We start from the raw sequence: 12,329 nt of genomic DNA, 5'->3' as shown, positions 1-12,329 counted from the left end.
AATATTTTATTGTTTCTAAACACAACTAGTCAAGACGTTTGATTTATGTTATTTTAAGGGCAGTTTTGTTTACATTTTGGCCACATTTCACTATATGTAAAAAAAAACTACTTGAATGGAATGGATATAGGATTCATGTAATTGCTTCATTGACTTGGATATCAGGCTTTAATATACTTTAATATATTAAATTGCACTAATTTTTGCTTAAATTTTATTACGTAAAAATAATTTCTCATCATTTTAATCAAAGCGGTTGTAGCGTAGACCTCTACATTTGAGCAATACATTGTGCCTTAACTAATGTTTATAATTCGTCAGTTGTAGTTTCTATGAAGAAAATTCGATCACTTCATCTACAAAGGCGTACCAAAGTATGCGGAAAGCAGATCGGTCCTCTAAATTTACAAGGAAACTATGTATCGAACAAAAATGTTCCTAAAGTGTGAAAATGTGTGCAAATGCATGTGCTGCTCCAAACTGCAAGCAGCGCAGTTTGGTTACACATTTATATATTTCACTATTTCAACCATTGTACAAATTTGCCCATTTGTTCCAATAAATGGAACAATACTGCAGGCTGAAAACTATTATGGTACAAACATAAACGTTTCAAAAAACAGCTTTGTGTGGAAGTAAATGGAGGTAAAAAGAATAAATATAACTAAAAAAAGGTAAATACATTGGACATCAATAAACCCTTACCTAATGGCCCAAGCGGTATATGTAAAGGCGCCATCGATAGAGACATGTCACGTTCGTTTGATTTAGCTTCCTTTTCCAATTCTGGTGGGCTCTTGCGCGTTTTTTCATCATCTATCACCATCTGCATCGGAGGCTGTGAAGCAGATGGAAAGTATCGAAACGTTTTAAAATGAAATCTCCAACACTACACACACACACATCGAAGCACGTGATACTTACATCGGGCGGGTTAACAGGATTTACCGGTGCTAGATATTGAACCAGCTTGGTCGAAAGCTGATGCCACATGACAGAAGTTTCGCAGTATGCGCAATCCTTTAACACGAATGCAACAAAATAGATACTCTATTGTAAGACAGTTTTCGAATATTCAAAACAGAACCTACCATCAGCCGGCAGCTGTGATTGCCCATGCCCACATTAGCAGCTGTTACCATGCACTTTAGCAAACGGCAAACGTTTTCGGCCACGGTCGTGTAGATGCCCGAATGCATCTCAATTTCCTGAAGCTCCATCTAAAATCAGAAAGCAGAGAAAAAGACGAATTTAAAAAAAAAATGTATAACCATGTGTGGCGCGAGCGTTCACCTGTCGCAACAGAATATCTAACATCAGCACACAACATGTGAGATTGTGTTCGGCATCGGTCGAAAACTCCATGCACTTGCTCATGGGCACTTCGTCGTCAGAAATAGCCGATGTGTTGCCAGATTCATCCTCGACCACGGGAGCTGAAGAGGACGAAAATTATGGCACATCGATCATGTAGTGTTTTTTTATTATATTAAACTTACAAATGGAACTACGTCTAGGTGGTTGCAACTCTCTTTCTTTGGCAAATTTGGTACCGCTGCCACCGCTCGATCCACCACGACTGGAATCTTTGGATTTGTTTATTTCTGCCTGTACTCCATGCTTCATGATACGTACGCCGTCGCCAAACATCGCAAAGAGCTGCGGTAACGGAATGACAATCTCCAACTTGGTCAAATTCTGCAACCAATAGAGCGCCTGCTGCTGCACCTTGGCTGTCGTCTTCTCGAACCGTATTGCTACGAAATTGTACATAGCTCTAGCGTCAAACCCGAGCGGTGACATTTCCGCATCCAGTATCTTGTTCAGTACGATCTTCAGCTCGATCAGCTCCTTTTCCGGGACATCGTTCGTAATTGCTTCCATCCAGTGCGGCATTACCGTGTCCCAGATCTCCTGCGTAATGATTTCGTACGGTATCAAACAAATCAACCGCTGTAGACCCTCCTTCAGATGGGACGTTCGCGAAGCTAACGAATCCCAGTGTCCTCCGACGCGGGAGTACTCGGGTGGATGGGGTAGCAAGCAATCAATAAACTCTTTGTAGTGGCTGATGCGCACTTCCTTCAGCCAGCTGCATATGTGATCTTGCTTCAGCTTTTCCAGCGTACTCTCAGTTTGCCCATCGTATGAGTATGCAGTCACGTGGAACCAGTGGAAGAGCATTGACAACAGTCGGCCCAAAATTTCCACCGGCGTATCGACCGTTGGTGTACAGCGCCCGACCAGCAGCCATATGCCGTACCGTCCAAGCAGTTGGCGCTCCTCGAGCGTCAAATAGTCGACCTGTTGCTCACCACCTCCATTCTGGCCGGAAGCATTGCCTTTTGTTTCCATCATTGACGAGTCCTTGCGAAAGTCCACGTTAAGGGGTTTCGCTTCGCGCAGAAGACTGATTACAGACTCCACCAGATACGTTTGCATCTCGGCATCCATCATCATCATCGGTGGCAGGCTCCGATGAACGATGTGATCGATGCCCCGGCGGCTATTGTGCCGATTGCCGTGACACTGCAGACAGTAACGTATTGGGTGGTTGCCATTGTAGCTGGCACACTCGTTTGAAAAGCAGATCGATACAGCCGATTTTTCGTGCGAGCGGCAATTCTAAAATTTCAATTTCAAAGTGAAGAGAAATAATTATTGTGAACATTACTCACTAATTAATGGTACGGCTTTGAACGGCTTGCAGCACGTTTTACTTACTTTGTTCTCGCACACCATCGATACCTGCTGCATCGGATGTAAAATGTCGCCGAAAGTAAGATTCCGATGATCGCGATGTATCTCGTTGGCGCACTCGATGCACAGATACAGTGGCGGTGGCGCATCCGACGCGTACAGAATGCTGATGCAGTGATCGTAGCACACTTTCACAGCCTCTGCATTGCCCGCGTTCGGGCACGATTCTCGCTGGCAGACGAATGGCACCAGATCGTTGGTGAACTTGCAGAGCAGACCCTTCCGATCGAACAGGTTCGGATCGAAGGCGGGCCAGTAGTAAAAGAGCAGCTTGGCGGCAGACGCGCGCGACATCGCCGTTCCATACCCAATCACACACAGAAGGTCTTTGGCGACGTTGTGCTTCAATCGCATCAAACATTCCAGTAGCTGACAGTGGTGGGCTGGATTGGTGGAGTACTGGAACACTAGCATTATGACGGCCGATACCGATTGGCACGCGTGGCATTCCTGATCGTCGTCACTTTGGCGCGCTGCGCATTACGATGGGTTGATTTCGAGGGGCGAAAATAAAGATGACAAACATATTGAAAACTGTATTGAAATACTTAACGAACATAAAGCCATACAAATTTTGAATAGCAAAAACTAATAAAAACGTATCTTTATACAAAAAAAAACAAACCATTTTAACACATCCTATTAGCAATGCAATGCAAACGCTTGTTTAATTTTTCCTTTTTTCATAACCAGAAAACAAGTGTTTTTTTTTTTTTTAACAGAGCTTGGTCAGCGACAGGTTTTACTTTCCGTCGGCTTAAATTAGCTTTTTGTGACAAGAACAATGTTTTGCAATGTACACTGTACAGCTAAACATTTCATTGTTGGGTAGCTGAAAGAAACATGTCCACTTCCTTCCTCTGGAATGGCCTTGCAAAGTTAGCACAACATAGCTTCGGTAAAAAATCTGTGCCATATTTCTAGAGGGTGCTAGAAAAACGCCGCTGTGCTATCTTCATGACCACGCGCATTGTAGAACGAAGCAAATCATGGACATTGAATACCGTACTTACTGATGGTAAACGGAAGAATATAGTAACAGAGATAGTTGATGATATCCTGGTGCAGCGATGGTGGCAGGACAGATATGCTAGATGCAGTTAGATAGGGAAGATTATCGATAAGATCTCTATCAAGAAATGGCAGTATGCATCCCAAACACTGAAGAAACGCCTTTCCAAAAAGGTGCAACCCAGACTGGATGTTGGACGCCACATCTAATAGCATGGTAAGTGCATTGTAGAGGTTTTGATACTCCAGGTTAGGATAGCTGGACATGCGAATTTGATCCAATGATGGGTCTTTGATCATTTCCAACGGTGAACAGGGAACATCTTTCAATACGGCTGTAATAGAATAAAGTAAATCAATGCTTCGTGAGTTTTTTGCAGTTTATTACTAAATGATTAACGAAAAACTAGATAAGAATTTCACCCACTGCTAATTTGTACAGTGAGAAATGATTCAATATATTTGATGAAAATGCACAAATATTTTTACTTCTAACCTAATCTTAAATTTAAATTTTTAGAATTTCTATAAAACTCAGAATATCTATAAATTATACAAATTGTCTGAAATAATGTTCTTCTTTCATTCTTGCATCCTGTATACTAATTTGTGACAAATGTTTCAAAAAAATACGAAATGAGTTTCTGTAACTGATCGAATACAAGGAACATTTAATCAAATCCAGACATCTGAATTTTGAAAAGATATTTAACTTCACGTACTTCTTTGCATATTGCATATACTATCAAATAAGATGCAAATAAAACCTTATCAATGTTTTCCTGTAGCTTCTCTTCATTCATGCACAGTGACGGTCACCTAAAGTACCTCATATTTTCAACCTGGATCTGGACCTTTCTTTAGACTATTTATCGGACAAATTGCTTCACACGTCGTTGTGTGTGAGCATTACTTAGCTATGGCCAATAATAACTTGAAAAATCTCGTAAAACCATGCCTACATGTCGAAAATGGCATGAGATTTATTACGTCGAATGAAAGTCGGAATGGCTCCATTCCTTAGCATAATGTCCATGTAAGCTCAACAATGTTAGCTAATATGGTGGTGCTGAAATTGATTAAATTTAGTTATTTAGTGTAAGTACCATTTAGAACTCTTACTTTAGCTTTTAAAAATAAACAAAATGACTATGCTTAGTTTTTCACAAATTTTTCAGATACAGGTGTGCTTTTTTTCTTTGTGCACCAGAAACAAATAGTATCAAAGAGTATACTAATCGAAGACTAATATGAAGACTATATTCCGATACGGGGTTTAAAGAACTGTACAAGTATCCTCAAAAAATGCGGTACATATCAGGTGTAATGCAGAGCAAAGAGGTAGGTGTCTGATTTAGGGTGGCTTGAAATAAATATTTGTTACAAACGAGCATTCTATACTGATATTCATTGACTTATGTTTAGCAAAGTAAATGTTTTAATATTAAAAACTTATTTAAACACAATTTGGGCACTTCCCATTGATTGTTTTTATGGGAAATTATTTGTTGGACGATTTTGTATGCAAAACAACAATTGGAAACATATTTACAGATTTCAAGTTTGTGTAAGCAAAATGACTTAAATTTGTCCTGAATTATAGTGTTTGTCTTTTGGTCTGACAATTGTTTTAATTAATCTTCCTTTCAGCACACCACGTCACCTTCTTATTGTGCTGTTGACTCTGACAGCATGGATAAACAAACAACAGGATAAAAGGTACTAAACAGATGAACAGCGCTCTACTGTGTTAGATAGTTTTTTAGTGTACAATCCTTATAAATTATTTCATTTCTAATATTCTGTTACAGTTCAAACGGAGAGCAAATAAAAGCCAACTTGCTCGTTTGGTGGTTAACTATGAACTGATTTATTACAAAAGAAGGCATAGGCTACAATGCTTAGGAAGCGAAATTCTGCTGAGGCAAAATCCACTGTTTGGTACTCATAGCCTACTACATATTCTATTATTTTCATATCTTTAAAAAAAAAAGATAACTATCAGGAACACTTACTTAGTAAAGTTTGGGAAAAGTATTTGATAGTGTTGGCAACTTCCGATCCGGTTGGTCCCGGTGCTTGGTTTGCCAACAGTCGGACGTGGAAATCGTGTAGACACCGCAACTTTGCTTGAACTAAATAAAAAAAAGTAGAAGTCAGTTAATGATTCCTCGTTGAGTTCGATCATGGCTAACTAAGATCATGGAATCTATTTATCCACATTTCCACTTCCAAGTACAAACTCAATCATAATACGGAAGCGTTTGTGTGTCTCCCTTCTATAAATAAAGCAAACTCTTCCTTTTCCCTCGCACTTACAAGCTGCATTTCGGGTATTCATATTGATTAGTTGTATCCGAAAGCTCCCCGTCATTAGGACAGATTTTCGCTATTCTGTGTACAAATATCAAAACACAATAGAAATTCTTCTGCTTCACTGTACACAGCACATCCAGTCGCACCAGAGCTCTCCAGATCCGAGGTCGAAATTAACTAAACCAACGCCATAGTAGCATAATACTTAGTGATTCGACCACTCCCTACACATGTTTACTGTATTACCACATAATTCCTCCCATTGGAGGTTTGCACAGTATCGGAATCACATCACATTCAAGCGATGGGACCTAACTGCACTATCATAAATGAAAAGTGGCCATAAGTTTGCACCATTTATAGTTTCACGATTCCTTTCTGATTGCGATTACGTAAAGGGCCTGCAGTCTGTTTTTTTTTCTTTTTTTTATGTCCTTTGCAACCCAAATACAGATTGTCTTGTGAACACGGACAGCTCTCGCACAAAACTGTGGATGTGAAAAATCTCCAAACTGTTTACAGACAGAATTTGTTAGGTATGGCCAGTTATCTGTCAGTTGTACTTTTCTTCCAATCAGTCATGCGCACATGGCATTTGGAAAACGAATGCTGGAAAATGTACACATTCCCAGATGGGGATTTGTATGTAGTTGTGTATCATGTGCATCTATTGCGAAATGCATTGGAATGGCGGGGAATATCATTACACCTCAAAGATCGACAAAGACAGTAAGAATGTTATAATATTATAATTTATTATATTATATTATATAGTATTGTATATTTTTTATTTTATGTTTTTGAACGTAGACGACAAACGTATTCAGGTAAGCCATTTTGCATCAGCTGAGATAACACTCAGATTTTTTTTCTCAACCCAAAATTACAACCTGTTGCATACCATGGACACCCACACAAAAATACTTCAATGTGTACACTCTCTTTGTGTTTTGTTTACACAGCGCATAACGCGAATATGGTCCAATTTCAATGTGTTGGAGGAGTGACAATTTGCATTTTTATTAGCAAATTTCGGAGATGAAAATAACTATGGAGATGTTTCAATTGCATGTACCATACTATATGCCATTAAGCTATGTTTATATGAGTCAGACAAGGATTCAGAAATGCACGACTTTATAAATTTGATTGATAATGCGTTAAACAAATTTCCAAATTACTATTTTGTCTAAATCTGCTTTCCATAAAAAAAATATGATAAGTATAATAAAATAAAATGTGTTTTATTTTGCTGCCATTTTTTACATTTTTTACTCTATTTTTTATTTTAAATATTAGCTTTATCAGAAGCAATTTAATTTTGTTTCAAATGTTGTTAATCGTTTTTTGTTATTTTTATTAAGCGCTTTATTCCATTTTCCGTGCGCCCAGACATACCATGACAATTTCATGTTGTGAAGCCTAAATTAACAAGCGATGATATTCGAAAAAATGGCAAATTTTTCACGCACCCACACGTCGCTTAAAAATATTTGCCGTGAAACAAATGTATGGATTTCTCATCGAGTATCGTCGAATGGCATCGATCTTGGCTTCACGATTCTAGTGATTAGAAAAATGAAGTTTTGGTCAGAATCGATTGCGACTAGCTCCGAATTTTAGTAAAATTGTTTCTGATTAGTAGGTACGGAATCAGTTGCTGGTATCGGCTCTGGAATCGGCTTCATGAAAACAAATCGTTTTCAAGTATACAGTGGAGCGCCGTTTATACGGGTACCTTTTATCCGGCTGTCCGTTTATTCGTGCTGTTCAATACAAAGATGACATTGCGTGCGTAGTACGATATTTGAAAAAGCGGTTACTAGAGCACATTGCCATAACAAAAAATGCTATAATGCATAACTAATTTTGAATTTTCTCTTTGGATAAACTTGAAGTTAATAAAAATTTACTAATTTTTATCGAAACATAATTTAAATTTAAAAAAATTCAGGGATTTGTGATAAAATATATACTTTGATTCATTATCCGTATTAGTCGAGAATGCGGGCGATGACGAGTCCCGATGAGCCCGGATAATCGGTGCTCCACTGCATTTCAATCCCTTGCGGTTTATTAAATAGGGGTTGTAGCATCCAGTATAGGGGCGGTCCCGTGGTACAGTCGTCAACACGAACGACTCAATAACATGCCCGTCATGGGTTCAAGCCCACAATGGACCGTCCTCCTGTAGCAAGGATTGTGACTATCCGGCTACACGTGGTAATGAATTAAGTCTCGAAAGCCTATATAGGCCAGCAGCATGTCCGCGAAGGACGTTACGCGAAATAGAAAAGAAGCTTCTGCGGTGAAGATTGCGGTATGGTCTGTGGTAGTCGGATGGGCGCTATTGTCGATGCTAGAGTAGATTCCACAGCCAGTGGAACCGTTTTGTACTGATCCGTCAGTGAATATCAGATGGTGGTTATGATATTTTTGCTGAACAAGTTGACTAATTCAAAATGACACTATTGCAACCAGCCCGAAACTGATTTTTGATGGTCCAATCTATTTGTGGTGGGCGGCAGAACCAGGGGCGACTACCGATTTGGATGAGTTTGGTGACTGAGGGGAGTGTTTGTTGTGTTAGCGTGGTGAAATCAGTGTTTGCCCATTGGATAAGGGCATTGGCCTTGATCTCCATCATTCATCCTGCAGCTGCTACTATCTTGTCGGTTATGATGTGGTCGAAAGGTTGAAGACCGCTTTCACACAGAAGTGATGCTATGGGGCTCGTGACGAAAGCCCCAGTAGCACAGCGGATGGCGGTATGGTAGAGTTGTACAATTTGTTTTTGGAAATTTTCCCGTTGCCGGGAGACTATTTCGATGCCGTAGAGTAGTTTTGGTAGAAACCAGCTCTTGATGATTTGAAGTTGTGTTTGACGGGAGGCACGAAGTTGACCGGTTCCAAACATTCTCAAAAGATTAATACGGTTCTTCGCTTCTCTTTTGATCCATGTAGTATGTGCTTTAAATGTTAAGTGACGATCAAAAGTCACTTCTAGGACATCGGGTGTGCGTGTGTTTGTTATTACTGAGTTATTGTATTGTTGCAGATGTGAAGTATTTTGGATTTGAAGTGTGAAATTGTGTAACTTGTCCAACGTAACCATTTCTGTACTATATTAACTCCTTCTTGTAAAGTTGTGCGTGATTCAGTTCTGTTGTGAGATGCTGAGACAAGAACTATATAATCAGCATACATGAAACCTTTAATGTTACTAGGCATAGGGCGGAAGAGGGATTCTACACTAATCAGGAAAAGAGTGGGAGAGAAAATGGCACTCTGAGGAACACCACTCCTTATGGACACGCAGGTCAGAAGATGGAGTTAAAATTAAAACTTTAAAAGTGCGATTTGAAAGGAAACTTTGAAGATACGCTTCAATGCGTCCTCCAAAACCCCACATTTTGAGCTGTTCAAGAATTGTATGTCGCCAGGTTCTGTCAAAAACTTTAGATAAATCTAATTTTGCACAGTCAATGTGGTGGCCTATGGGGTAGTGGGTTTCTAAAAGTTCATTATGTTCGGCAAAATATGTGTCAGTACCTTTCTTATTATGACACTGTGCATAGTGATGAGTCAAGTACCACTTTTCACTGTGTGGTGCTGTGGTACCACGCACAGTCTACTGTGCTGTGTGTGCGTGGTACCACACTTAATGTGTGGTCACACAGTAGCTGTGTTCCCGCACAGTTTTTGCACAGTTACTGTGTTATCGCACAGTTAGTGTGCTTTGCACACTTTTTGTGCTCCGCACAGCTACCACACAGTTTGCACAGTTTGTGTGCTCCGCACAGTTATTGTGTACAATCCGCACAGTTTCTGTGCTCAGCACAGTTTGTGTGCTCCGCACAGTTTCTGTGCTCCGCACAGTTGGTGTGCTCCGCACAGTTTGTGTACAATCCGCACAGTTGCATACAATAACTGTGCGGAGCACACAAACTGTGCGGCGCACACAAACTGTGCGGAGCACACAAACTGTGCGAAGCACACAATAACTGTGCGGAGCACACAAACTGTGCGGAGCACATAAATTGTGCTAAGTGTGGCACCACAATTTTATAAAATGTGCAATTGTGCTCGCACATTTTACTGTGCTGTGTGTGCGTGGTGGCACAGTGCTACTTGACTCATCACTAACTGTGCAGTGAGAACTTTTTTTTCAAATATCCTACTGAACACACAATGCACTTTTGTATTGAACTGTCATTTCTCAACAGCATAGATATATGGACAGCCGGATGAAACGAAAATAAAATGTAGTAGTTTAAATTACAAAATTCACATTTTGTCTCCAATGTTTTGAGCGCATAAGGATGCACTCGCTGAAAAAACATTACAATTTCGCTTATCAGTTCGGGATTTACAAACCTATTATTTCGTTCAGTATGTTGCCGCTGTAAATTGGAAAAATAAACCATTGATTTTCGGACCAGTACATACAACATCAGTTGAATTCATTCAGTGTTCGATTAAAGTCAATTTGTTTCATTATTTTATTATAATAAGATCTTAATACAAAATATCAGCATGAACACTGTGTAGCCATCCATCCGACCTTTTGTTCTTACAATGTACACTTCATTCGTTTGATTACATTTTTCCTATAACATTATTCCTTTATGTTACATTTTAGTTTACGAACTAATATAAAAATCCGCTACTGTACACTGCTCTTGATCAATACATCGATTGAAGGACACGGAAAAATGCACCCTTGCTTGGCGTGGTTGACTGTTTTGGTTTCAAACACCTATTTTGTACAATCTTCGTTTCGTATTTTTGACACGTTAAATATATATATATATATATATATATATATATATATATATATATATATATATATATATATATATATATATATATATATATATATATATATATATATATATATATATATAAGTATATATAGTATTTTATTTCACGCGTTCTAATAATATACAAAGAAGATGTTGATTCAAATGGTACACAACCCAAACCATTGCTGATCTTTCACATTCACTCCTTGCGGAATACGCACTTGGAAGCAAGCGCGATAAATAAATAGATACAAATACATTTTCTCCATGTACAGAATGAAGAGCCAATTCCAATCTTCGCGTTATGATGCAGGGCAATGAAATTACGTACGCTCTTCAATAGAATAAGCGTTCAAAAATGGTTGCACCCCTCGAAAAATATTACATGTTTTTTTTCTCTGTATAATATTACCATCTATTTTCTTAATCGGTCAAATAATCAATAACTTGTTCATCTCCTGTCAATATAGTAATATAATAATATCCGCTAACATGTACAATTTCTGTTCAGTCATTTCGTTGCCTTATAACGATGTAATGCTATTTACTGTTGGCTGTTCTACATGGATTATTGGCTTAGGCATTAACTGGAGAGATGGGCATTAGTAATTGTTATTAAGTTTTCTTTTCAAGTCTGCCATGCATTGTCCACTCCTAGCGTAGGATAGTTTCATTCTCAGAGTGTTCTTAATAATTGACTTAGTCTTGGTTCCATTCTTCCTTTTACGAATGCTTGCTTAGTTGTTTCAAAACTTTAAGTATAATAAGAGAAAGTCGCACATGACGCAATTTGTTACTTTCCCTTTGATTTTCATCGTATGAAACATTATTGTAATTATTATTATTATTATTACCTCTCATTTTCTCTTTAAATGGTTATCTATATACTATACTGTATCACATTTTTTGCCACAAAAAAGCATAGTGGACTCCTGGTACTTACTATTTACCAAAGGTGGTGTAACTTTTTTTAAGTTAATAGTACAAAAGTTTACGTATTGAAGCATCCTACAGTTGTGTAAAAAGGAAAAAGAAAGATATGTTGATGATACTGATAAATTCATTTGAAAGAACCTTTGTTGCTTTGGTGCCCAGTCTGATCATGAGAGTTAGATAAAGCCAGCTCAATGCTATGTGGCCGCGTTTGATATCAGAGGGGGTTTTTACATTGATGTGGATGATGCAAAACTAATGATCTAGGTTTGTTTCTATAGGAAATTGTTTTTATGCCGTACATTAATTAATGAACGGCACATAAAAAACAACAACAATTGTGCATTTACATCCAATAAATACCGTGCTGTCATGTATTCAATGATTCACCTCAAAATCTTTTCTGGTTTACAAAACGATACGATGTGAATGGTAAAATCACAAAAGCAACAAAACTTCAGTTTTAGCCTTGCTTCACATTTTGTGTAGAAATTGGTAATTGGT

The 12,329-nt window shown here is 38.6% G+C and overlaps 1 protein-coding gene across 6 annotated transcripts in view; it reads right to left on the bottom strand.

Annotated features, from left to right (window-relative positions):
* Positions 1–6,603, bottom strand: part of LOC1279690 (protein unc-79 homolog) — a 30,939-nt gene extending 24,336 nt beyond the window's left edge. For 3 of the 6 annotated variants that reach the window (XR_009766469.1, XR_009766470.1, XM_061660927.1), the window contains exons 1-9: positions 6,091–6,603; positions 5,787–5,906; positions 3,774–4,106; positions 2,725–3,233; positions 1,500–2,625; positions 1,294–1,436; positions 1,092–1,220; positions 925–1,020; positions 706–838 (exon numbers count right to left, since the gene is read on the bottom strand). Coding sequence is in view for 4 of the 6 variants with exons in the window: in XM_061660927.1 (XP_061516911.1) it covers positions 706–838; positions 925–1,020; positions 1,092–1,220; positions 1,294–1,436; positions 1,500–2,625; positions 2,725–3,233; positions 3,774–4,106; positions 5,787–5,906; positions 6,091–6,145 (2,644 nt within the window). In the remaining 2 variants the exon portion in view is untranslated. The remainder of the gene's footprint in view (positions 1–705; positions 839–924; positions 1,021–1,091; positions 1,221–1,293; positions 1,437–1,499; positions 2,626–2,724; positions 3,234–3,773; positions 4,107–5,786; positions 5,907–6,090) is intronic. The other 3 variants (XM_061660924.1, XM_061660925.1, XM_061660926.1) reach the window with 2 other exon arrangements.
* Between the last annotated feature and the right edge of the window lie 5,726 nt (positions 6,604–12,329).

This window comes from Anopheles gambiae, chromosome 3 (assembly GCF_943734735.2).
Source record: "Anopheles gambiae chromosome 3, idAnoGambNW_F1_1, whole genome shotgun sequence".
Classification (NCBI taxonomy): Eukaryota; Metazoa; Arthropoda; class Insecta; order Diptera; family Culicidae; genus Anopheles; species Anopheles gambiae.
This window is presented reverse-complemented; position numbering and strand designations above follow the sequence as displayed.